We start from the raw sequence: 27,603 nt of genomic DNA on the forward strand, positions 1-27,603 counted from the left end.
CCTTTCTTCCTCTCCAGCTAACACTTTGCAGTCCGGAACGCAAGAAGAAAGTAATGATGGCAAAGAGACCTAAGCCACCACACTCAATTCATCAGAAAGAAAAGATTGCAGAGTCCAGCGCTATAAGGGAAGGGCATGGAGGGAAGGCTACCTCCAGCCCCACACTCCAGCCTCTCCAGGTTAACAGCATCCTGCTGCAAGTCAATTGACACACCTGCTGTTTAATCTGCTTGAAAGCTGAGAATCTTTTCAGCAAGGTTTATCAAATGACAGAGAAAGCATTATTACTATAACTAAAGAAAAAAATATTCACTCTAATCTTCAGAGCTAGGTCATCCAATCTTGTAGTTAAACTTCTAAGATCAGTATTAAACACAAGTATCGCAGAAGTGGAAAGGATAGGTTCTTATTAAGACTGTATTTTGCTGTTTCTATTAAAACAGTCAATATTCTAATGCAACTTAAAAGAATCCTATGCCCATATACCTCCTTTTTAGTTTGTTTTCTTTTGGAAAATCCAAATCATTAGTCAGGAAAATTATAACGACAGTAATCACCATACATCAACAGGCATCATTCATGTTATTGCTTGAATAACCATCCTAAGCCAACGCAGAAAGAATTTCCACTGTTGTATTAACCTTGAAAATACTAATCAAAGAGAAAGCTTGGTATTCCTCAATGCAGTTAGTGTTGGCATAGACTCTGCTGCATAAATTTCAAAAAAAATAATTTATGCTTAATTTTTTTGTGTGCATGTGTATGTGTATGCATTTATACACACACACTTAAGAATGTTGCCCACTCTTCCTTAACCTGGAGTAAGTGGTGAAAAACTCAAAAAAAAGACCATAAAAGCAGCTCAGATAAATTAACAGGTGCATGCACTAATAATAACAGGTACATGCACTTAATTAATAATAACGAAGAAACTTCTGCTTCAGCCTCAAGTACAACAGAATGAGTTGTTACCTTAAATACTAACACAGTAAATCAGGTGCAGTAAAACTACAATGACTGATAGCTTAGAAAAAAACCCAAATACATACATACCTTCACTACAAAATGGTCTTTTGATGCCAGAGAAATTCACCGTCTCATGCAGCGTTTTCTCCTCTTGACAGTATTCACAGTACGTAACTATGCAGTGCAGTTTCTTATAATCATCAGAACATGCTCTGCTGCAGAACTGAAACACTTTGTTCTAAATGCAAAATTGCAAAGCATCACGAATAGGGTTAATGGATTAAGTCTTAAGATCTGGAGAGTGCAACTTTAAATAATAGTTTGCCATTAAGACACAACTTTAACATGCAAAGTAAATGGAACTGCAAACACACAAAACTCACTCAAGGTGGCTGAGTGCTACAAATACTCATCATTTCATATGAAAATGATAAACAGAAAATACGCCAATAAACTTAGCATATCCTCTTCAGATACTTCTCTCAGTTCAGAGAGAAGTGTAACAACGGTCTATCAATAACTGAGTATTATACAATACAATAACTGATTAAAGCAGATTTCAAACTTACAGCTGACACGAGAAAGTACACTCTTCTTTGAATTCCATAGGTGCTTTTTTATTTGTTATTTATGAACAAAGACATCTGCTTGTATCCATACTAAAGTTAAATAATACTCTCCAGAACAAGGTAGATTTTATTAACTTACTTTTTTAAGCTTCAATACCTTATAAAATAGCTATCTAGAAAAACTGTACTGTAGTTACAGGTTTGAACTTTTAAATACTTCATAATTCTAAGAATAACACAAAGAAACCCCTTACCTCCCATTCCAGTACTTCTGGCTTTGAACAAAAAGAACTTTTGCAATAATTGCATTTCAACTGAATATCACTGGGAGAGACAAACTGACCATTTGTTGAAGACTGCACACTGAGAGTCTGAAAAACATAAATAGATATACACATCACTAAAAAAGAAAGTTACTTTTAAAAGGTGTTTTTCAATTAAGCCTATAGTGTTTGAGAATTTAGGAGTTATAAATAAACTCACAAGTATTTCTGGCAAAAGCACAGCAGGTTAGTCTTTTCCCTTAATTCCTTCTCCCTTGTCATCTTAGGTTTTCCAACCTCGAATCTTTACCCTTGCTTCCAGCGTCATTACTTTAGGTTGTATTTCTTTTACCTTACCTTTCTAATGCCTGTTATTTAAGGGTAATGTATAAATTAAAAAAAAAAAAAAGTCTCCCAAACCAGAACAGCTATTAATCACAAAACATGTATTTTCAGATACACACATTTCACAGCTTGTCTTATTTTGGTCACAGAAGTTCAGACAAAGACTTACAAATCATTTTCAAATCCAAACCTCACCAAGGCAGATCACCAACACATCACTGAAGCATACCACTTGAAAATACAAATACTAAATAAAGTAAAAGGCGTTCAGCAAGAAACGCTGCATCTACCCAGATTAAGAGAAAACCAGCTAATAGTCCTAGCTGGCCTCAACTACCATGGCAGGAAGATCATTCAAGCATTCAATCATTCAAACAGCCAGCACCTAAACAATTTAAAGAGTTTTCAGACTGAGAAAAATACTACAGATTGGATGTGTAGGTATGAGAATTTAACTCTGTAACTGAAAAATTCACTTAATGCATTTCTGAGGCAATCAGTAGATAGAGAACTCAATTTTACAGCACCTGTAGTCTTCCAGTAGGCATTACAAGACAGAACACAATCCTTTGCACATCTAGGTCAAGCAACAACTATTGGTGTATTACACGTGATGTTCAAGACAAAATCTGAATTAATAATGATCACAGTCACTTGAAGACTCCAGAGAACAATTTTTTTATGTCCATCTTCTCAACAAACCTTCCCACAGTGTTTGCAACAACAACAAAAAAGTATTTAAAGTTCTCTTCAGACAGATTTGTTACTACCTCTCCACCTCATAACAGTGAAAGTGTAAAACATTTCTGTTACACGATACTTTGGACTGTCACATTACTAAGGGTTCATCTACAAGAACCCACTAAAAAAATAATTGTAATAACACTGATTGCTGATATAAGCCTTCACATAAGCAAACTGGTAGTGCTGAGTGCTAGCTAGCAATGCAAACAGTATCTTTTTAAGCAGATGCACTAATTCTGTATCAGGAGCTTGCAGACATGAAGTAGTCATGCACAAGTCCCAGCCACAGACAGGACCTGAGAACGAAACGCCACATACTGCAGAAAAGACGCCACCTTAATCCCAACGGATAAACCTTTATCCCCATTGTCCCGTAACAACTTTAACGCAGTCTGATGCCCACATACAGCAGTCATATCTGTCCCATTATATCCAGCAAATGTCCCTGTGGTGGAGAGAGGTTTGCTAGACTTTGGCTGCTCTAAACAAGCAGCTGAAGACTTGTACTAACATGGGAGCTACAAAGGCATTTTAAGTTCAAGGTCTAATCTGTGCACTCCTGCATTTGCAGGTTTCCTCACAAAGCCAACACTGCGCTCAACATGCCCTGCCGCATGGGTTATGTATGCACAATGGGTTATGTATGCACAACCAGAGGTTCCGGTTGAAAACAGTAAGAAAGCAAGAAACACGTATACCCACCACCTCCGGTTCAGGAACGAAGGAAATGTTAAAGAACTAGCAGATGCGACAACGTGTACAGAAACACTGAAGACAGAGGGAGGAATGCAGATGAAATATATTAAGTGCTCATCAAACGAAAAGCAAATGTATTTTTTGATATCTGTAATTACTTTTAAATATAGGACCAAATCCCCTATTGTGAGGGCCACAAGTTAAAAGTAACACATGGTTTTTTTGTTGTTTTCAGACATATGGCAGTGTTAGCTTCTTTTATTTCTTTCCCCTACTGTGTGCTGTGGTAGAAATTCAGGCCCTACACAGTTTAGGGGGCTGGTAATTGAACAATAACAAAAGCTAGCAATGGGAGAACAGAGTTTGAGACTGTTTAAAATTAAAACTTGTTTTAAAGAATACTTACATCTAACTGTAGATAAAAAAATCTAAACAATGAAACATTACTGCTTCTAAAACAAACCCAACATTTTTTATCAAAAACTCCTACAGTTTTCCCACAGAAATCAGTGAAGAACTGAATTCATGTTGCTGAAAGCTCTAAACCAAGCAGAAGATGGTTGTAAAACCAACACAGTTTTGTATGCCTCCTTGAAGTTTCTATTATCCTGCTTACAATTAAGGACTGCTTCTGTATAGTGTTTCAATGAGTCAAGATGATACGCATAGTATTCTCATCATCTTGCTTTGCCTCTAACTTACACGATGCTTAGAATAGGTAATATCTTTAGGAATTATTTGGGAGCATTATTACACACAAAGAATAATGCAGCAAAAAGATCATAAATTCATTAAAATCTTTCACAGGTCACCCTGAACAGCAAGGTTTTATCAACATTGTGTTTCATCAAAGGTATCTTTGAAATTGTGTATATATATATACACACACACACACATATATATACACACTCTTTCAAATATCTTAAATTCAATCAAAAAATAGTTATGTTTAATCTGACTTTTCTTGAGCCTGCCCTGAACAACCAGAGCATGGGAAGTGCCAAGCAAAGCGAAAAATCACTGTAAAGCCCTTTTCAGCCTCCAGACTGCTCTAAACTGCCAAATTACTAATGAACAGTAGGCAAACACAGCCTAGGACTCTTCTGAGAAGACCAGCATAGCAGCACAACTTCTGGCCTGCCCCTGCCACCACAGCATAAGCAATAGAGGGGTTGTCCCTGCTCACAGCAACACAAAATCAAGTTGTAGAAACATTTCTGTACATAGAATGTGTACGTGGAAGGGCAGTCACAGCCAGACTGTGGTCAGTTTTTTCCTAGATGAGAAAAAATAACTGTGCAAGAAAGAATGTAAGGTATATAATGAAGAACACTTACAGACGCCATAATGATGGTGAAACAGCACACATTAGTGAATAACCAGCATGAGTAACCTGCTAAGAAACACAGTAATTATAATTCCTACACATGCTGGTTCTACAACTCTCCAGATAGGAGAAAAAAAAAAAAAAAAAAAAAAAAAAAAATCGAAGCTTTAGCACAAGTTTTATGAAAATTTTGCATAGATTCATGTTTTGCAAGATAGCTTGCACTTCAAGATACTTACACATTTGCTAACTTTGGGAAGACACTTGTGCTACAGTTTCCATGTTCACAATAAATAAATTAGCAGTTTATTTTTCCTTAAGAGAGAAGTTCAGAGGAAGATCTTCCGCTGACCCAGTAAAGGTACTGATAGCAAAACTGGCTTAAAACAATACAACTTTGGAACAGTTCTGTCCTTAACTCTGCAATAAATCCTCCAAGACACAGCGTGAAAGAAGACAAGATACAGTCATACTACTTTATCACCAACGACCAAACGAAAAAAAAATAAAAAAATCACATCAAGCAGACTATTCTCACTCTTTTACCCTCTTTCTTACAAGGATGAACGCTCTTACAATTTGTCTGCACAACGGAGAATATAGATACGGACATAAGTTGCACAACGAGCAGCTCAACTGAATCTTTCAAATATTTTAATACATTAAAACAATATTTAGCTAGAAACAAAAGCTTATTCATAAAATAAAATGACCATCAACCCTAAAGTACTGTAAACAAATTGGGAATTTAAATATTCCAACCATTTATAAACCAAAAGTCCTAAAATTTTTTCAGAAGGCAGACAGGCCTGAAACAGCAGTTATTCTGTTCTGAGAAGGGTAACCCCTAACAAAGAAAAACGTAATGGAATAACAGGCACAGCAAGAAAATGTGATGAATATAATGACAGAAAACTAAAACAAGAGTTATCTGCATTAGTAAACAGTGAAAAATATCAGCACCATCGTAAATCAGCCATTTTTTCCAAAGATCACTGCAGAAAGAATTGCAATTGACCAAACAGATTAAGCCATTTTCTCAATTTAGGTTCAATGCCTTATGTGTCACTTAAGTATGAAAAAGCCCCAAGGGAACACTTACAGTCCAATGCTCACGTTGTGCTGTGCCGTCCTTTCCATCTAAATACTAAATGAACGGAATAAACAAGTTGTTCTCATACGATCGACTCTTATCTAACATGAATACATTTTATTTTTTAGACAGTGAATATAGAAAAACTATCCAAAAAAAAGTCAGAATCTGACAGAGATGTTTGAGCAAACTAACTGTAAGCAAGTGACCGATTACCTACCCGTTCTTGGTCTTTACTGAGAACGCACAGCCTGTATGGCTGCTCTAACTGAACTCCACTACAACATTAAAGACAGATCTACTGAAACTACAACAAAAGCATCAGCAAGGCCTCAGAAAGATCAGAAACCCTTAACCAGCATCAACTGATCCGGCAGTTATCTTCAATAACGTTGCTTGATATTGACTTATCTGCAACTCCAAGAAGGCCCAGACTGTATTTGTCACTCACTAACTTATTTTTTCTCAGTCAAATAGCACAAAGGTTTTGTTCTGAGAGCTCTTGGGGCTGCAACCAATTGTAGGACCACGTAGAATAAAACAGATGCCAAATGAGTTTGCAAAAAGTATTACAGGTTTGTCATTACATACCAACAATCTGCATCTATTTCGTTAATCAGTTCCACTGACAGACATCTACTACGTTGGTTAGGATGGAAGCACAGAACAGGGCTACATGACAGAGGTCCTACCCAGGGTATATTAAGGAAGCAATTAAAAGATTGATTTGCTTTCCAGTTGACAGGAAACAGCAAAGCTTAATGACAAATGGGAAAAACCCTGTATGGGTGTAACTGTTCAACAACACGTGAGAAGGCAATTATCAATTATACAGTGCGCATCTGGGAAAACTGTTTTTACATTAAAAAAACTGAAACATTTTCTTTGAAAACGTTCTTTGATCACCTAGAGATTAATCACTACAACATCTTTTACTAATGTTTTAACCTTAAGTCGTATTAAAAATATGACATTTTCAAAAAGCGTAGCAGCTTCTTCCAGTGTGCCTATCATTGGGCTTGCAACACTCCAGTTTCTGGACATAATTTAAACAGCTAGTTTTGTCCATAAATGTTCTAATGGCTTAGGCTCTAGCCTTTCATTTCAGAGACAATCACTTTTCACCATGACACATCTTTGTTAGTACATGAGAATTTTGTTACTGTATTTAGTATGAAAGAGATGAAATTTATTGATCTTCAATGCTAAACAACAAGGCTCATCGCCATCAAGAGGGCGGGGTGATAAAAATAAGATGAGCAGTGACATTGCTTTGCCTTTTCTTACGGTATCAAGGAGAAATGGGTTGTTATTATCCAGTTTTCTAAGTTTAAGATAGCAGCTAGTGCTATCATTATGAAACAGTACTTTGATCAAAGAAATTGTTATGAGCGAGAAGCATTTGGTATGTAAATTGTAACTCAAACATATATATACAAGCAACTCAGTTTAATATGTAAATACTTAACACAAACACAAGTACACAAATATTTAGGGAGGAAAAGAGTTAACACAACAGCTAACCTGAAATTTAGCTACACAACTGGAACTGCAAAAGTTGTACAGTTTTCCATCAGGCATTGTGGCTTGATACTGAGGTAAAGAGTTTCGTTTACAAAAGTGGCAAATAATTCCCATACCTAAAAGAAAAATGTAGTTTACAAACAAAATAAACACAAGATAGTAGTGCAAAAAACCCCACCCGGATTACAGGTCAGCTCTTTCCACCATTTCAATGTAAAAAACTAAGATTTGCCTGTTTTCCAGTCAGCTTCCAGAAGTCACATAAAACAAAAGAAACGGCAGAGGTTTTGCTGAATTCTTCCATTAAAAATCAGCATTAAATATGAAAGAGCACCTTCTTCTATAAAATTCACTGGAGCATTTTCAACTTTGAGTTCACTGAATTAAGATCTATGCCTGCGTTGCATATTGAAGAACACACGTTTTGAGTTATTTACCAGTTCCTTTCACCCAGATTAAAAATTTCACCTAGAAAATACCCATAGACATTATAACTACCTCTATCCTCCAAACATTGCTTGAGGAGATAAAATGAGCTGGGGGGTTGGATCACAGAGAAGAGAGTATTAATTCATATGCATGAAAACCACACTATCATTCTCTGACACATCAGAGCACATTATGTCTCAACGTTTTTTTCCCCAGAAGCCTTAAGACATCAACCAAAAAGGCCGGCGGGGAAAATGATCCCTCATGGGTCCCTTTACTAGTGTTGAATATAACATGATCTTTTTCTTTTCTTCTTATGTAAGTTTAAAAACCTATAAAGTCACATCTGCATAGATTAATTCTAAAACAAAACCCACCCCTGGTGTTTAAACTTCAAAAAAAAAAAAGTCTACTCTTATCAGTGATGAAATTCCATCATCCTTTTCACTTACTTTGTGATTTTGCATATTTTGATTTGTGTGTGTTCATGCATGCAGTTGAGCAGTATGGCTCCATATATCCATTAGGTCCTATGCACTGAGTCATGTCAAAAAACCTGCACTGGGCTCTGCAGCCAGTACAAGATGTTAATTTGCCACATTTCTAAAACATAAAACAAAAGCAAAACAATGCATTAGTTAAAACTATGTTTGGCTTTTGGTTTTAAATTACGGTATAAAAAAAACAGTGGAAAACTTACTGATTTACTTCTGCAATTTGCTCCCTCATCAGAACCTTCCTATATTAACTATCACGATCATCCTCTCAAGAGCATTCAGCGCTATGGTTGGGTCTCTTACTTCTGGGGCAAGCTGTCTAAAACTAAACTTCTGTGTAAAGACAAAACCCAAAACACATACCCCTCAAAAAAACCCAACCAACCAACCAACAAAAACCATCCCAAACCCCACCACCTGCAACCTGTGAGCTCTGGTAAGAGTATACAGCAAGTGGTGCTGAGTTGGAGAGTTTGAAACAACTCTGTTCCTCTCTCGTTATTGATGGGACAACAGTTTTAAGAAAAGAAACAGGAATCTGGCACGGCAAAGATGAAGGATAAATAATGGTGCTAAAATTTGGAAAAAAAAAATAAATCGTACCCTCCAAATTATAACATCTTTAATAGTATCAAGTATGAGTTAGACGTAGAAGTTTCTTGGTAACAGCGCTGTTGGGAGAACCTCTTAACTTCTCAACTCTTCCAGTTCCAGTCCTCCAGGCAGGGGAAACAACTGCGGGAGTTTCTATGCTCCTCATTGGATCCAATGAGGAACTGTGACTCCAGGAACCTGATAACCTAGGTTGTTATTATTATACAACCAAGGTTGCTTTGAGTAACCTGGACTAGTGGACGGTGTCCCTGCCCATGGCGGGGGGGTTAAAACTAGATGATCTTTAAGGTCCCTTCCAACTCTAACCATTCTATGTTTCTGTGATTCTACAACAGACTCAATTTTGACATCTCTCAACACATCAGTCCATGAATCAACAGTTTTCCACAGAAGGGAATGTTCTATAAAAAGCACTGGAAAGTAGCACCCAGCAAAAATACCAATGACGCAGTTAACACACAAAATCAATAGTTCTGATCTGCTATATGTATTACATACTTCAGTGTTAGGCAAATATCTCAAGCACCATAAAGCAAGTTTCAGAAAAAAATGTCTAGACGCGTTCTCTGCCCATAGAAACAGTACCATGGTTTTGAGAGTGATGACAGCGAACTCCTCATCTGAAGAGCAGTGAGACTCCTACTAGACAGACTCTTTCCTTACTGAGTTATTAGAAAATACCCTCTTGACACTTAGGCACTTCACGTTTCTTCCCTTCTGTTGAGGAATGATTTTGGCACTACCTCTCCCTTTTTCCCCCCTTTTTTTTTCTCCCTTTTCCCCCTCTTCTCAAGGGCTGAAGGGGGAAGGAAACGCAAAGCCTGTTTCACTTTGTTCAGAGCAACAGAAACTTCAATAGATATCTTTGCTGGGTATCTTGGATTAACGTTTGATAACTGTCTAAATCCCACCTTGCAGACAGACAGAGAAGCAGCTTAGATTTTTCTAACATGTATTATCTTCCCTATATTAAAAACACGTACATAAAAATGTACAAATACACATGCCTCTGCCACAGATTGGGTACAGCACCTTGCAGAGACCAGAAAAATTTCAAAATACCACACAATTTTACAATTTTCACATGCTGCTTTGATGAAAGCTTTACTGTGGATTTTCTCCAGAAAGGACAACGTGTCCAGATATCAAGCTCCGACCTAGAGAAGGGTATTCTATACAACTCCAGGATCCTTCTTTCCCATCCTATTACATTTTTTTCTGGTTGCGTTAAATATGTTACCCGGCACCTAATAATCCTCCTCATCAGCCATAATATTGACAAAATTCATACTAAGAACCAAGACCAAAATGTAGCAATCATACTGTTCTATGAGTTGCAGCTATTCTGCCAATATACATTCATCTCCTCTGACAGGCTAATAGACAAAAGCAGGGCATCAAGAACACTCTGAGTTATATTACCAGTGAAAATACAGGAGGTCACAATTTACAAAGAACTTCTTGGAACAAGCCTAATGGACAATAACCATCAAAAAAAATCTGCGTGCACAAATAGCCTTGGTACCTCTAGAACAAACCAAAGTGTAAATCTAGAAGCACTGATACAAATACGCAGACAAACAGCTTAAAGAGCGTTCAGGAATATAACCAGAAAACACTGCACAGGTAAGCAAAGCTTTCACAAGTTCTAGGTCCGAAAGAAAAAAAAAACATCAAACTGAGGCCACAATGAATTCAAGAGACAGCGAGATGAAAATACATGTTATAATAAATGAATTTATAGTCAGCTGATCAGAGCATAATCATCAGAGAAGATTCATTGTGTCAACAGACTACATGTTTCTACTTGGAAGTAGAAATAGCTTTTGGTAACCAGCATCTCAAATACCTCGTCATTTAACTGATGGCAAGAAAGGATCACGCACACAAAGTGCGGTGCAGCAGCACATCTGTCACTTCTGAATTGCAAACATCCGTGTAATACTGGCATTGTTTACTGATCTCACCCAACATCTTTCAGACTTAAGAGCAACATGAAGAATCTTTACTAATATCTAGTAATAATCTAGCAAACCTAGATCTAAATTATCAAGACTACAAAGAACATGAATTTCCAAAAAACATTATCAAGGATGGAGAAGATTCTGTGGGTAGAAACAAAAGCATGACAGCAAAGCTCTCACTTTATTCTTGTCACAGCAACTAAGAAGAGCATTTGAGCATTTCTGCATTACTAGTAGTTTAAATATGTTACACAACCGTCTCAGTTTGTTTAATAGTCTATCTAACTCAAAGGCTTCCTCCATTGACAACAGAGAACCTTGCACTGTAATATCCCTTATGTTTTTATACAGCTATAATGCAAACAAAGAATTTTCTCTTGTTCTTAAGTGTCAGATTTCCAGGTGAGACCCTCTTCTCAAGGTTCTCAGGTAACTTACATTTCGACTCTAACATTCATCACACGTTATTTTCCATCTCTCAGAATCCGCAGTAGTAATTTCATTCTGTCGAAATGTAACATTTGAGAACCCTTTCCTGAGAAGTTCCCTTCTAGCTGGAATAAATAAATGGAAGATGCACTAAAACTAAGTAGAACTAGAACTACTGTAATACACAGGGTCAGAGAGCATTGTTATGAAGTAAGGATTTTTGGCCTGGAAACAAGATAACTTAAGAGGATTATGACAGAACCAAAAATGGTATAATGTGGGGCGCTTATGGATCAACTGTTCATTGTCTTTTCTAATATTAACAACTATGGGAAATCACGTGAATATCAACAGAAGAAGTTTCAAAACAAACAATAGGAGGCAGCTCTTCACATAACAAACAGCACATCAGCAGAACTTCATGGATGGAAAAACTGCTTGTATATATTCACAGGGAGACTGGACAAGACTAATTAAAGAGATCTGCTAAAAATAGCATATAGGATCACTGCATAAAGTTCAAGAGATTCTCTGACTTCTATAGAGTCAGAAGCTAAGAGAATGCTCAGGGGAAAATATCCTAAGTACCTGCCCTGTTCTTGCTATTCCCCGCATGCTCACTTACACACACTGCAGGAGTCTCAACCTCTGATCTGAACTAGAACAGCTGTTCTCATGTTCTTACTACAGAACGTTTTCTTTTTAATTGAATATTTTAACCATCCTCAAGGAAAAGTGGCTGTTTAGAAAAGAAATTAAGGAAGATATAAAGCTGTGTCAATATTGTCGATATTTCATGGTCAGGAGACAAAAGAAAGAACTTCACTGGTAGGGAGAAAAACAGCAAAGAATACCAAAATCTTCGTTACTAAGTAAAGAGGGAACAACAAAAAAAAACCAACCAAAACTTCCTGACTCTCTATTTTAAACGTCACTGCTTCATTCTTTGTTTCAGAAGTACAGAATCACAGGATCATGTAGATAGGTGAGGACATCCAGAGGTCAAGTGTAACCTCCTGCTCAAAGCAGGTCTAGACCCAGTTGCTCAGAATCTCTTCCAGTCAAATCTGAGCATCTCCAAGGATGAGCATTACAAACCTCTGTCGGGTTTCACTGCCCTCACAGAAAAAAAAAGCTTTTCCTTCTATCTGTATCAAGTTTCCCCTTGTTTTCAAGTTGTATCTGTTGCCTCTCATCCTTCCACTGTGCACTACTTAGAAGAGCCCAACTTTGTCCTCTCTATACGCTCCCTTCCTTTGCAAGGTTGAACAAACTAAGGTCTCCCAAGTGTGTCCTCCTACATCATATGTTCCAGCCCTCTAAACACCTTGGTAGCTCTCTCCTGAACTTGCATCAGTATGTCAGCACCGTTCATCCTGTGGAATCCAAAACCGGACGCAGTGCTCCAGATGCAGTCTCAGAAGTGCAGAAGAATAAGGGGAGGGGGAGAGTTCGGGGACAGAGGCAGAGCACAGAAATCACTTCCCTTAACCTGCTGGCTACACTCTTGCTATTACAGCAATAGGTTGCCCAGAGAGGCTGTGAAGTCCCCATCCTTGGAGATATTCAAAACTCAAACAGACACGGTCCTGGACGACCAGCTCCAGGTGACTCTGCTTAAGCAGGAAGGGGGACATGATGACCTCCAGAGGTCCCTTCCAACCTCAAGCATTCTACGATACAGTGCAGTTGGACATCTTTGCAGCAAAGGCACACAGAGCTAACTCCTGTTCAACTAGTTGTCCACCAGGACATCCAAGTCTTTTTCTCCGGAGCTGCTATCTTATCAGTTCTCTTTCATTCCAGATGAAGTACTGGCTTCATCTTGTGCTCCCCATGATACTTCAATGGTAGGAAAAAGTGATAATAGACAAAAACCTGCACATTCAAACTAGTCTCAGTTTCAAGTTTCCTTCAGAGATGGAATTAACTCAGAACCACTCCACAAGAGAAACGAGCATTTTCCTTCCATGCACCACTTCTGGCAAATTCAAATCTAGAGAGTCATATGAAAATATATGCAAGTTTAAGGACTGCAATTTTAAGGAAAATTTTAAGTAAAAACACTGCTATCAAACTAGTAAGAAAAATGGAATCAATTAGACTATTAAGTACCAAAAAATTAACTTAATCCAGAGGCAAAATTTCTAGAGAATACTGTCCCAGTGCCCTCTGAGGGGAAGCCTGATGCAAAGGGGTCTGGCTAGATCTCTCCCTCATTACTCCACCCAGATTCTGCACCGAGATGACCCAATTTTAGCAACATCCCATTGCATATTTGACCTCTTCCAAAGCATGAAGTCTAAAGTAAATGCCGAAGCCTGAATATTCTTCTGTTCTTACTATATTTGATTCTAAACCCACTCATTCTTTTATGACTTGTTTGTATACTCTATTAGAGACTTAATCCTAGAAATGAGGTCTACTTCATGATAGGTATCTCATGACAGTAACTGAGAAAAGATATATTATAAAACACTTCATGCAATTTGAAAATTCTTAGAAGTTACTAGTTCTATATACATTTCATATCTCCATTCTGTGCACTAGGACAGTGCTGAACTTAAATTGGCAACTACAAGAGTGGCTAGCAAGTTGCAAGATGAATGGAATATCTTCCAGAAATACAAGTATTGTTGCAACAGAAATACAAATTCCTGGAATAAGAGAAAATTCACTTGGAGGGTTTCTGAGGCATTTTTATTCTTGCCATTACCAGCAACAATCATTTTAGAAGTAGTCTTGATCTTCCTTTGTATCTTACTGAAAGGATCATGAAAACTGAAGTCTAGAGCTCTTCTTGCATATATCCTACTAAGAAGAAAGATGAACCCCCAAAATAAGTATCAATCAGCCCCATTCTGTAGTTTCATGGTATTTTAGAAGTAAGCCTCACTTCTGTTTGCAACTGAAACTAATTGAAGTCTGTTGTCTTGAACTTTCTGGCTGCAGAAGTATTCCAATAAAGCTATTAGTGCCTTGCATCCAGATATCTGTGCTACAGACTTCTATTCTTGTCTGAAAAAAGCAGTATGATCTGCTTCACGTGCCTTCAGAAGGGTAGCGAACAGGATGAAGAACATGCCTGCAGCCTAACAGAGCGTTCTTGCTACAACTTCTCCCATGCAAGGGCCAGTTGATTGAGGATTGCTACAACGCCATGTAGCAGCCCAAAGATTTGGTTTCAGTTGAAGGAAATGCTTTGCAGTTAAATTCATATGGTTCATGGTAAAACAGATTGGTACATACTTCTTAATCCAGGCAAACTTCTCTCTGGTAGTTTTACAGAGTAACGGTTTCAAATTAGAAATAAGATAAATACTGGGAAAGCTTCTAGAAAAGAATATTCTGGGACAGAAGCACAGTCAACCTGTGTTCAAATAAGAAAGGTAAAGGAGAAAGAAGACAGACATTTTCTTTAAGTAGAAAAGCAGACATATTCACTACATGGAATTCTATAACAGAGATCCATTAGTAAGGCAATCGAGAAAATAGCAGCTAAACTACTTCAGATATTTTTGAAAGAAGGATGGTCCAGGTGGATCCAGAAGCAACACGCACGTCTAAGAAAAGAACCAGATGTCAGCAGAATCTGTAACAGCAAAGAAAGCTGAAACCATATTATTTATTCAGTCTTTTGAAATAATGCACCCAAATCATCACTCCCCCAAGAACTGTAAACTCTTTCCTAAGATTAGTAACACCTCAAAAGCATTTGCCCAAGTCTTAAGGGCAAAAGCTGAAGTAATTGCTTTTGTAGCCCTTGAATGGCAAGTGATTTATGTTCCATCAGCTGAACTCTGCAAACCACTAAATCAGTAACTCGTCCGGTAACTTTTCTTCGGCATCTCCAACTGCCAGCGCTCCCTCTTTTTGCCAGTTTTGTTTCTGCTCTCAAGACACTTGCCTCCACGCCTTCAAGTGAAGCAGAGCTGAAAATCCCTTCTTCCTGTGCCTCAAAAAGCAAGCTACTCTTAACTGAACATTTCAGCTGTTTGTTTTGCCTTTTGTCCTCCTTCTCCTCAACCCTGTCCAACTACTCCAGGTACAGCAGTGCACAGATGTGGTTATATCCATCCTAACTCCATTATCTAGTCATAGTACCTCCTTGCTTCCTCTTCCTAAGAATTTCCTGTGCTCCCACACAGATCACACCTCACAATTTTGACTGCGGTCAAGTACTTTTCTTCAGAACTACAAAGCAGTAGCAACATCTCTTATGTACCTATCTCACTTTATCTTCTATTGACAAAATAACATCCCGAACATTTACTATGAATGATATTCAGGTGCCTAAGGAAGCTGATTATATAGTTTTTTATTGAAGAGCAGCAAATTCTACAGATGAAGATAGACATTTGAAGCAGAAATGGCAAAACAAACGGTTCCGGAAACAGGAGTAAATAAAAGGTAGAAGAAAAGGTAGAAGAACAGGATAGTTTCTAGAAGGACTTGATTTGCATCAGAAACGCAAGAAACTGGAGGCGTTAACACCTAGAGGCCTCAAAAAAAACCCCACACCACTGAGCAGGAAGAAAAGGGAATTGATTATTTCTTGGTTGATAAAGATTTCTGTCATTTAACCATGGTAGATGGTGTAAAAAGCATCTAGCTATCTTAATTTGTACAAGCATACGTAGTATCAGACTTCAGTATTACCAGAGATTACTTAATACCAAGCTAAGTATTACTCAAAGTGAGACTGAAGTGGTTTATCATTTGAGGAAGAGATTCCACTATTAAACCACAGTTTGAACTGGCTGAAACCACAGAACTTGTCTATAAAAGTTAACAGAAATGAGGTGGCGGGGTGTGTGTGTGTGATAAATTGAAAAGTCAGTATTTCTAGTATTTCAACATATAGGAGCTGTTCAGCTCTCACTGGTTTTGTCAACAGTATTTACAAAGCAGTAACAACTGCAGGAAACAGCAGATTTTGTTGTTAATTGTACTGTAAAAAGGAGGACAGGTTTGTCTTAATAGCAAAGCAGAACTGAAAAGGAACAGACGCTGCATGGGACAAGACAAAGTTGAAAACCCTTGAAAACCCTAGATGCTTCCACTGAAGTATGATGTGACAAGACATTCTATCATAGCATTCAGTGAGATTTAAAGCAGTAGATAACAATACATTCTGTGAGACTAAATACAAACTCTACACAAAGAACAATCCAAAGTTGCAGAACTGATATGCATATTATTGTATACAGTGAAGGCTCCTAAATCCCTGCACACAGATAAAGCAGATGAAATGAGTTTTAGGAGAGTTTCACAAAAGCAGCTGTTTGGCAAGGAGCAGGATTTGAAACAAGGAAGCACAACTGGCCGGGTGGGGGTTTTTTCTATTGCTTGTAAGGCCAATAGCTCAAAGGGATGGCATAGCCTGGTTAGTCTTGAAGCACGTTCAGTAATAGGCCTTCTTCTAATCAATCAAGTCAACAAAATGCACTTCTATTCAGTACTGAAGTAAAATTTTCACTAGATGAAAAGGCACTGCAAGCATCCTCTCCAACTAGGAAAATACTCATTTGGCTGCCATTTGTCAGGTACTCACTTCATGCCAGAGCTATTAAGAAGCCTATGAAGAAATAGCTAGAGCTCCTTCCCTCCCTTTTTTGACAGCACACGAAGACCATCACTTTTAAGAAGCACCCAAAGCAAGCTAATCTCAGGTCACATTCTAACAAGAAGAATTTTAGTTAAGGAAACAAAGCAACAAAAAATAAAAGTAATCAAGGAACATTTTAAACTAGTAAATCACTAAATGCTTTCATGGCAGAATCAAGAGCACTGTGGACTGATCAGGCCAGTAAACAAAGCAGTTAAAGACTGTATTTTTAAAAACAGACACATAGACTCAGCTTTATCTTAGTTGAACAGCTAGAAACTAAAAGGTATGGTTGGTTGCACGAGCCAAGTCACAGCATTCGCTTGTTCCTTGGAAAAAAAAGGTTGTAAAGTCTGTACCCAAATCGAGCAAGCCAGGACACAAACAACATTGCAACTGCCTTGAAAAGAAAGCTGACTAATTTTGTAGAGACAGAAAATATACAATAGTATCAGAAATTCTGGACTAGGTGATCTCCGAAGGTCCCTTCCAACCCCTACCGTTCTGTCATCAAAAGCAGAAACATCAAAATGTATTTATGTGCTTTTGGTTAATACATCTTCATGGCAGGTACATTTGAGGTCAGTTTGAATTTGTTGCATAGATACTAATTTTTAAATGAATCACTAAAGTAATTTTTAAAATGATTAAGTTCTCATTTTAATTATATGAAACGCCTACTCAAATAAAATATTTCAGCATTTGCACAATTACACAGACAGTTTAGCCACCTCCTTGTCAGATATCTCGTTCTCTTCTAGCGTTGTTTTTCGTTTCATTTTGTTTAGCATCATTCTTTAAGTCTTCTTATCCCTCTACACATGTACAGCTTGAACCTCAGTGCAACAAGTAAAAAGAACTTACAATTTAGAAGTAGTAGTCTTCTTCAGGTTTAAAAAAAAAAAAATATTTGCAATAAGGGTTTTGACATTTTATCTAAATTGTCACAGTGATTTCATTTTTGGAGGAAGGATTTTATCCCTGTTTATTCATTTTTAAAAAAGCTTGACTTGTACTTAGCTGTCTTCATGAATGGCTGTTGTGCCACCAGGAAATTAACATGCTCTTGCATATAACCACAGTGAGTATTAGTTAGGCTATGTCTATTTAAATTTAAAAAAAAAAAAAAGTCTTATACAATTTATTAACCTATTTATTTTTCATAGCTTTTTTAATATGAAAAAAACCCTAAGCTCTGTAATGACATCAGTTTTACAACCACTGCCTCTCAGAAAAGCAAAACACAGGATGCAATATTCAAGATTATTTGTGTGTCTGTTTTAAAACAGATTCTGAAACTGGTATGTAGAAAGCTAAATGCATCCATCACCTTGAAAGGTGACTTAGACACTTCAGAAAAAAACTTACTCCCCATGCCAGGAATAACAATGTTTCTCACTTCCCTGCCTCCCACCAACAGTCGGCGGCCATTCCAAGAGCCACAGTAATTTTTATTACCCACAGTTTTAATTTTTTCATTCCAGGAAGAAAAAAATATCCGTGATAACTTACTGAAAATTAATTGTTCAAATCAGTGTAATATTTATTCAAAAAAATAGGGATGAAGTATATAGATAAGTACAAATAATAAGAATCAGTTTTCATTTATTACTACTACAAACGTATAGCATATTGATAGGTGTATGACATTTACAACAGAAACTGCTTAATACAAAGCTCATACCAATAAGACCTATTTATTTTACAACTGTTTGTAAAAAAACATTTGCTAAAACTGTTGTGTGACACATGATAATCAGTTGTACAACACAATGCTATTATAATTAAATGACATTAACTTTTCCTATATTATTGAGTCCATTGAGATACTTTCAGTATGTAATAGCAACTCTCCTATAGTCTCTCCTTCACGGATTCTCCTTTAAAAGTAAGATCTATTAAAAAGTTTCGAAAAAAAACATTGTTACTGCTGAATAAAGCAACCTACAATTTATCAATTGTGGCCCAATGAGTTGTCAAGCGATACTTTCCAATGTCTAAATTCCTTTTTAAAAAACAGAATTCCTTGAATACATTCAGTTCAAAAAACCTTAAGGCAAATGGAAGTTCAACCCTAAATAAATCCTTCTAGACAACTATGTATTCTCAAATAATTGTGCCCTGAGCAACTCTGACACCTACAGCAACATTAACTAAAAAACTTCTAATTTTATGTTTTAAGGTTCTCTTAATATCAAAAATAGCCCAAAGCCCCCACACTCGAGGAAACATTTGAAACCTACCAGTTAAGAATTACATTTAACCACCACTCCAAACCAGATGCCAATGAACACTAGAATTGAGTTTCTCACAGCCTCTTACAGTTCCTCAGTACCAAATATTTCCACAAAAGAATTAAGAACCTGCTTGAATAAAGTCTGCTGTCAGAACTAAATACACCAAAACAATGCGTCTCAATTTTAAAGGTTCTGTTAAGGATCCTCACAATAATGCACAATTACCCAACACTACTTGTGAAGATTCCTGGTACTGCAAATTGCTGCTCTTCCCCAAATCAAACCAGAACATACAACTTGCTACCCACATCCTTCTCATTCTCAAATACATGTATCTAAGCACAAAAAAAAAAATACAAAAATATCTGAACAAATAGAGTACAGTCTGTAACGAGTGTTAAACACAGATTTATCATTCGACCTCTCAAAATTCCACGTTCGTTTCATAATTCCATGTGCAGTGCATGTTATACTGGTTGTTTGGGAATGTCTCAAGTTCAAAGTTAATCTCATGCCTTTTGTTTCTTCGAGAGACAGTATTCAACGTTTCTTCAAGTCTTTCCATGGCTTCTGGGCATGCCTATGTTTTTAGTATCTTGGAAACCTATCCTGTCCCTTTTGGTATAGCTGTGACAAAAGAATAACGCTTATGTTACGTTTTCAGTTATGCTGTTTACATACGCACCTTCCAAATTTGCTGTTTGCACATTGCATATATACAAGAAAAGCCATCCCCAAAAGCATCAAAACTGAATGTCCAAAGAGAAAATACAAACATACATGATGCAACATTAAGGAACTTCTAAACATTCAGCACTGTACACCCTTTTCTCTTGGATCATTGTTTTCTTAAAAATGGAAAGAGATGAAGAAAGAACCCAGAGCAACGTGCAGCACTGGGGCCACTCACATATTCAAGTGTGAACTTCAAAAATGAGATAAAGTAAAATAGTACTTTCGTATTTTGTAACACTATCCCTACAAACTCACGATCAAAATGTACCAAGCAAAAGAAAAAAAAGAAAGAAATTACCCAAATTGCATATCCTTCCCCAAAATACTTAGTATTTCAGAGATATCCTATTATACCATAAATACTGTAGTAACATTTAAACCTTTAACAATGGTTAAACCTAAATAACAAACCTTTAAACCATTAGCAATGGTTCAGAGCTAAGCTGGCTCTGTAATATGTAAAAGACATCAGCATCAGATTTCTTGATTTATAATTCTTTTTAACCACAACAATTATTACTATCTTAACAGTCTTAACAAATGAAAAATAAACCAAGTAAAGAAAAAGAAAGCACAAAATTTATGACGTGGAAGGATGAAAGTAACAATAAATTTTGAAATCCTATGCTGTACAGTGAAGGAGATTAGACATAGTACAGGTACGCAGCCAAGGTGTAATCAGTTAAGAGCATTCTCCCAGCTATGTCTGATCTGTATGCTCTGCACATTTTTGAGTGTTTCGATTGCATACAAACAAACTGTTGTATCTAAAAACCAACATCATTTAAAGACCAGTAAGCCTGTGTGTCAGGCTTGCTATTAACATACTCACAAGCGATAAATCCATTAGAAAGAAATAGAAATTTTTAACAGAAAGTTTAATTTCAATTATACTTTCATTAATGACAAATAGCTATTGCTGTTACAACAACATCAAAAAAAGCCAGTAGTAAAAGGTCCAGTCCAGCTAGTTTGGCCTCACTGGCATGAATTTCATTTTGTTACTTAAGAACAAAAGAAGTCTTTGTTACTTAAGACTTCTAATAAGAAGTAAACCCATGTTATGAATAACAGGATAAATTTAAGAAGTATTAATGTTCATGTAATTTTAATTTATAAGTCAAGTAGTAATTACCTGCTTGTATTCACCAACGCAGTTCTGACAGCAGAATCTTTTCTGCTGACCATCAATAATAAGAATATTGTTTCCAGCTCCTTTACTAGGCAAATACTCCCCACAATGCTCACAGCAATTCATTATTAAACCATTCGCCATCCTGTATCTATTGAAGCAGTGGTCACTGCACAGCTTATGAGTCATATTTTTAAAGCTAACTTCATGACGAATCTAAAAAATAAAAAAAAAAAGTATTCTATCACCACACAGTTACCTGAAACTACTAGACAAGCCAAAGTCTTACATTCAAGTACAATAACTAAAACCAGATTATACTATCTCACTATTCAAGAACAGAGATGCTTGAAGTGACCGTGAAATACAGAAACAGAAATTGGGTGTTCTAGGAAAAAATCTTGGACACATTTGCTCTTGTAGCCTAGAAGCAAAGATCACAGGGAAGCATGTAATAATTGCATATTAGAGTAGGTCAATTTATGCAATTTTATAAAATGCTCAATTTGCAGGCTAACAACATGGCATATAAAGTAGTAGCCTGAACTATGGTGGGTCCAGTAACAGCATCAAAAGTAAATTAGTACATTCATGAGAATTTGAAATCATGTATGTTCAACATATCTCTAAAAATATTTGCAAAATCTTTCAAAATATACAGCAAAAAAGTAAGTAATAGTAAATCTTGACTTCAAGATTAATTCTTCTATGTGGGAGATCGGGGTTATAATTACAAGATTCTACACCTAAAAAATTGTTGACAGTAGCTACAAGGTACCGGCAAAAGGCACTTCAAGTTTCTGTAACAAAAATCAGTATTAACCTCTTTGAGTTCTTTCTTTCTTCAGTTGCTCTTCATGAATATTAAGGCTGCATATCTTAGTATCTCACTGCATATGAAAATACTGAATCAGATTTTAAATTTCCCTATTTCCAGTTCTCTTATTTCAGAATGCAAGTTATTAATAGGATCACTACTGAGAAAGTCAAAGAGAAAAAGCAGTCAGCCAGACCTCAGTTAGTTTACCACAGATAGTGCATCTTGATTTATTCAAAACTCCTTTCGAGGGATTCTGTTTATCTTCATAGAAGGATAAACATGATGTACTGCAAAACTCCTGGAAAGACTCACTTGAATCAACTTGAGCAACAATGGTACCTTTCATTGTTGTTATATCTCTGAAAGACAAAAAAAACCCTCTAGTGTGCTTGTGGATAAATACATATATATATATATCTCTCTATTTAAACAAGAACACTTTACATCTCGTAACATTTGTTCTTCCTTTTAATGTTTACATTTCAAACCGGTTTTGTAGATGTACAGTTGTTAGTCACATGTAAACACTAAGTTTAATAATATTTTTACAACTACTCTAAGTACTGCAAGTACAACATCTTTCCTGTGCAAAACCTTATTTTTTTTGTTTGGATTTGGGTTATTTTTTTCCCATTACATTATTCTAGAACTAAGTGACTTTAATGCACCATTAGTTAACAGCTGTGTCAAACTCAATCTTTACACAAAAAATGAACAGAGTAAATTTAAACTAGCCCTTTTGCAACTTTACACAAAAGCTATGGTTAAGTTCCATATGAAAAAATCAGCTTTGTTGTAAAAGACAAAATTTATAGTAAAAGGTATTTATTTGTATATAACTTCACCATTCCAGTATTAATCCCAGGACAGGATGAGGGGAGGAGAGAAGGTTGTTTTCTCATACTTTAATAAACATAATCAAAAAGCTTAAAACTCTACCACAAACTTGCCTTGAAGTTTTATCATATAAACATTTTTTAAAAGTTAATTCCGTCATTAAAGTTCCAAAGCACCTGAACAGTTCATGCAGCTGCTCAAGAAACTGCACCAATTTAATGCATTAAACCAGACAAGCATCCATTAATAAAACTAATTTGAAATAGAACAAACCTTCTTCTAACTAAACTGACTTACACTGTTTTTCACTGAAGTTAATTCTAGACTTGCTGATTTTCAATTGTATATTGCACATGCTGCAAACTTAGCGAAGCTGCTAACACCATGCTTGTCAGAGCACCTTTGTCACCAGGTCTACCAAACTTGAGGTTGTTTCTAAGGTAGTTTCACTCTTAATCCCAAACTACCACATACCATAAACTAGAAGAAAGAAGAAATAAAAGCCTCCCCCCACTTGCTGTCTAAGGAAGAAAACTATTATTGACATACAGGAAATGCCATTGGGCAGAATAAATTAAAAATTGATTGGGCACGTCTGGATCTCTATTGACATCACAATGGGTCACCAGTTGGAAAAGACATGCACCAGATACTCATATCTAGGAGCCCTAAAACTAGGATGAGTGGGATACATTGGAAAAATGTTGTATGCTTCCCCAGACAGACTCCCTTGAAAATCAACTGGATTATTAACGCTTGCAAGCCTGCCTTCTTCCATCAAAGGAAAGTCAGCGTATTTTGGCTTGCCCTTTGGCAAGCTAGTAAGGATTTGTGCTGGGGAGTGTTATCACTTCTCTTCGGCAAAACAAAGCCAGAGCTCCTGCCCTGAGGAGCTTACAGTTTCTAGTTGGATTCCACCACGACTTACAAACACTATTAACTTGTATGAAAGCACATATTAACCTGTATCAAAGGACACAAGTGAAAAGTCAACAAGAGTAACACAAGTCAATAGAAGTTATAAACGCTAAGGAGAATGCCAGATATTTCCTCTACTTTCCTTCTTACAATAATTTCTATGCTATTATGTAGTTACAAAGGTTGAGTGCTAGAAAAGTGGTTTACAACAAAATATGCAAGAATTCTGACTTTTCAGATGGGGTTATACAATTTTTTTAAAAGTTATTATAGGCTTCACTTTTTCCACTTAAAGTAATCTATGTATTTAAAGGTAAATCTGAGCATTACCACTGAAAGTCTGACCTATGACATATCAACTATTATCTATCCAACCTACATTATCCTTTCACTGAATTGCAATCTAACAATATTATGTCTGCTTTAGCAGGAAAAGAATGCGGAAGCAAGCGTGGAGCAAAGAGTACCTAGTTTGCTACCACCAGGTAGCCAAAGTTTGGCAAAAAAAAGGCTGGATAAGATTGGGCTTCGCAACAAAGCCATGCTACAGAGGAACAATTTCATGCGTATATTGCCTTGTATTTAACTGTGATTGAGTAAGCAACCTCATACTACTGGAAGAACGAAGACCAACATCACCTCAAAAATTGTGAAAAGTGATTTCTCAGAGGTTCTCTAGAAATCAAATACACTATAACTATTTTAAGTAACCTCAAAAGCTAGAAGAAATAAGTTATTTCCCCCATCATTCAAAAATAAAGCCTTTTCATTTAGGGCAGTGCACGTAGCCTCTTACAATACACAGATAAGTATCTCCAAAGTAGCAAGACAGCACAGATTTAGCCATGAATTTTCAAGATTTCAGACAGAAATAAAAAGATGAGTCTAATCTTCATCTTTGCATATAATGCAGCTACCTGAAGATGGTAGTCACCAATTACTTAAAAAAAGTGTATAAACATGTACAAGCCAATAGAAAGAGTACAGAGTGCTTTTAACTAGCTCTGTAGAGGCGAAGGTTGAGAGTTTTTACACATATTTTTAAAAAGCTAAAATATGTTAAATCTGCAAGGTTTTCAGTCCACCAAAGTATGAATACACAAGATATCAACACTTTCTGTAGTTTATTTTTACTGATCTCAAGGAAAAAAAAAAAAAAAGAAAAATAGAGTTATTCAGCCCAGTAGCTTACGTCTGAATACAAGCCACTAAGTAAAACTTCTTCACTAGTTTAAATCTGCAACTGAGCAAAGACCACGCTCTCCAAAACATACATTAATGAAGGTAGTCTTTACTGCAAGCCTTTAGGTCAGCAAGAATTCATCATTTAACCAGTGTCACTGCAGGGTGTACTGGATAGAGTTTACTGAAAAAATATGAAAAAGTGCAAGTATCTCAGTAATCAGTATGCTCAAAGAAAAAGACAGTACAGTTATTTTGTTGTTACAGTAATTTGTACTGTAATAGTACAACTATGGAAGACTTCTCTTTGGCAATTTTAAGTTTGGGAAATAATGAAAAATTACAAGTCAAACCTAATCAATAATTTAGAGAAAGACACTTCTAGGTATGCTTGTCACTCCCTCTGTGCTGCCCACTTAAGGTATCTTCAACTTCAAAAGTTGTCACAGTTGCCCCTAACTATGGGGAAACTCTAAGGCTTCTCTTCTCCCCACACTGTCAACAGTCAAAGAGCTCCCAAATTTCTTCCAGCTTCTTGCAAGTATCAGTTTCTACTCCTTTTAAAGCCTCTTGATTTTATATCTTAATCTATCAAAAAGAATGCTTTCTATGCAACACAAGGTCCACTTTTTTTCCACAAAAGTCTTTAAATCTAAAGAATTGTCACAGGATATATTGTAACTTGGACACCTTACCTTTATTTAAAAAAAAAAAAAAAAAAAATCAGTAATTTTTAGTGTATTGGCTTTCATAGAAACAATCTGCCATATTCCAAATTCAAAAGCTGGTATACTTTTTATTTTGTAGCTGGTATGGTGAATTCAACATTTCCAAACAACATTAAAGAGACACTACATAAAGTACTTCTATAGTCAAGATTTTATATCATTAATGGAGCAATTCCCATACATGCATGAGAATCTCACATATTACTGGATTTAGCTCCTAATATGAAACAAAATTTAAAAATCCCTTACTTTCTGCACATAACACAAAGTTTCTTTGGAGTGGGTTTGTGTGAGAATGATGAGAGGCAGGTAGTAGAACAAAAAAGGTGAGCTGATCCTTTTCGCTGATACGCAGTCTGTCCCTTTTGTAAAGGCTTTTTGCAGTTTGCACATGTGACTTTAACCTGTTTAGAAGGCTGCTGCTGGGCGGAAGGCTGGAAAATCTGTTTAGGAAGTGATGCTACAGGTGACAAGGAATCCACACCTGGTTGCTTCTGATTTCTAGGGAAGGAAGCTGACTGGGATATCCAAGAATCTTCAAGACAAAAAAAACATAAAAGTGAACAGATGTGTACATATATATAGAGAGAGAGAGAGAATAATATTCACAGATATATGATCATAAAATAATTTTTCTGTTGGAAATGAGAATTAACAGGAGGAAGATGATATTTTAGAAATTCAGGTTTAAAGTAAAACGCTGTTTGGTGGTACCACTCTCCACTGTTACAAAGCTTCAGAATACGAACAAATTTCAGGATGGTCCCATTCTGCATCTAGTGACAAGTTCTGCAGACCTCAATTCACTTGCACTGGGTTTGCAAACTGGCAGTTTTATCTTCAGACAAACAAAACTGCAATTACCAACTGCAATTAAAAAAAAAAAGATACCAACAGAGAACATGAATTTCTAAACTAAGGTTTGAGATAGAAACTCTACAAATTTATATAGATTTTCATTAGTTATTTTGTTCTAAATCTTTAACAAGCATTGTTTGTCTGGCCTTGGTGATAAACCCTAGAGTTTGGGGTCTCCGTACAGGTTTCCTAGTCCAGCCTGCAGCCAGAGAACTACACTGCAGTTAGAGCTCCACATCGGGGATCTGCATTTACATCACTGATTCCTGTAAGAGTTCTTGTTTTTCTCAATAACCTTTTCAATGCAATGAAAACCACTTAATGTGCAAACTGGCAAAGTCATGAGAATTCCAAGTCTTCCTCAGTAGAAATCAATGTACCTAGAAAATAACATTTCATTAAGTTCTGGCAGTACACAAATCCATGACCCTGTGTTCCAGACTTCAGTAGTCTTCCATCTGCATTTCTGTACAATGGAGTACTACGGAATGAAGTCACCTTTGCCCAATCTTTTGTCGCATAACATGCTACAGAGAAACTTCGACACAAGAACTTAGGTAAAACTTTTTCCCCAACAGAAATATATCTAGAAAGATAACATGCTTCTGTTAAATTACATGCTCGGTATCTTGGTTTGGAGCACAATATACAGTTCCGGGTGGGGTGGGGTGTAAATATCTCCAAATAAAATGTAATTTCTAGGCTTTTCTCTGGAATTTAAGCTTTCATTTTAAATTATTATCACCAGAATTTAGGAACATTGAGCTTCTGAAGAATGCCAAGAACGATATGTTACTTAAGCATGAAATAAAACCTGAACAGAAATGTCTTTCCATTATAAAAAACTCAAACATTCATACACATTTTCAATAGTACATGTCAGATAGCCCAAACAGTGTCCCAACACTTGGGACTTACCTTTCAATCTTTTTATTCCCAGCATCTGGAACAGTACTTCACCGACTTACTGACTAGTAAATACCTCCATAAATATTACTGTATTTGGTAGTACTTGTATACTACTTTTAAGTAAAGAGTAAACACAGTATTTACTGTAACTAAATAAAAATCCTAAAGCCTTGAATGC

At 36.5% G+C, this 27,603-nt stretch overlaps 1 protein-coding gene across 9 annotated transcripts in view; it reads right to left on the reverse strand.

The window, feature by feature from the left end:
* ZMYM2 (zinc finger MYM-type containing 2) overlaps positions 1-27,603 on the reverse strand; it is a 93,032-nt gene that overhangs the window by 35,032 nt on the left and 30,397 nt on the right. For 5 of the 9 annotated variants that reach the window (XM_074569712.1, XM_074569676.1, XM_074569685.1 and 2 more), the window contains 7 exons: positions 25,908-26,193; positions 22,187-22,352; positions 21,177-21,389; positions 8,409-8,559; positions 7,528-7,643; positions 1,790-1,906; positions 1,054-1,204 (listed from right to left, as the gene is read on the reverse strand). In XM_074569712.1, the coding sequence (XP_074425813.1) occupies positions 1,054-1,204; positions 1,790-1,906; positions 7,528-7,643; positions 8,409-8,559; positions 21,177-21,389; positions 22,187-22,352; positions 25,908-26,193 (1,200 nt within the window). Of the gene's footprint in view, positions 1-1,053; positions 1,205-1,789; positions 1,907-7,527; positions 7,644-8,408; positions 8,560-18,589; positions 19,934-21,176; positions 21,390-22,186; positions 22,353-25,907; positions 26,194-27,603 lie in introns of those variants that run through there. The other 4 variants (XM_074569731.1, XM_074569722.1, XM_074569740.1 and 1 more) reach the window with 2 other exon arrangements.

Source organism: Larus michahellis, chromosome 1 (genome assembly GCF_964199755.1).
Source record: "Larus michahellis chromosome 1, bLarMic1.1, whole genome shotgun sequence".
Lineage (NCBI taxonomy): Eukaryota > Metazoa > Chordata > Aves > Charadriiformes > Laridae > Larus > Larus michahellis.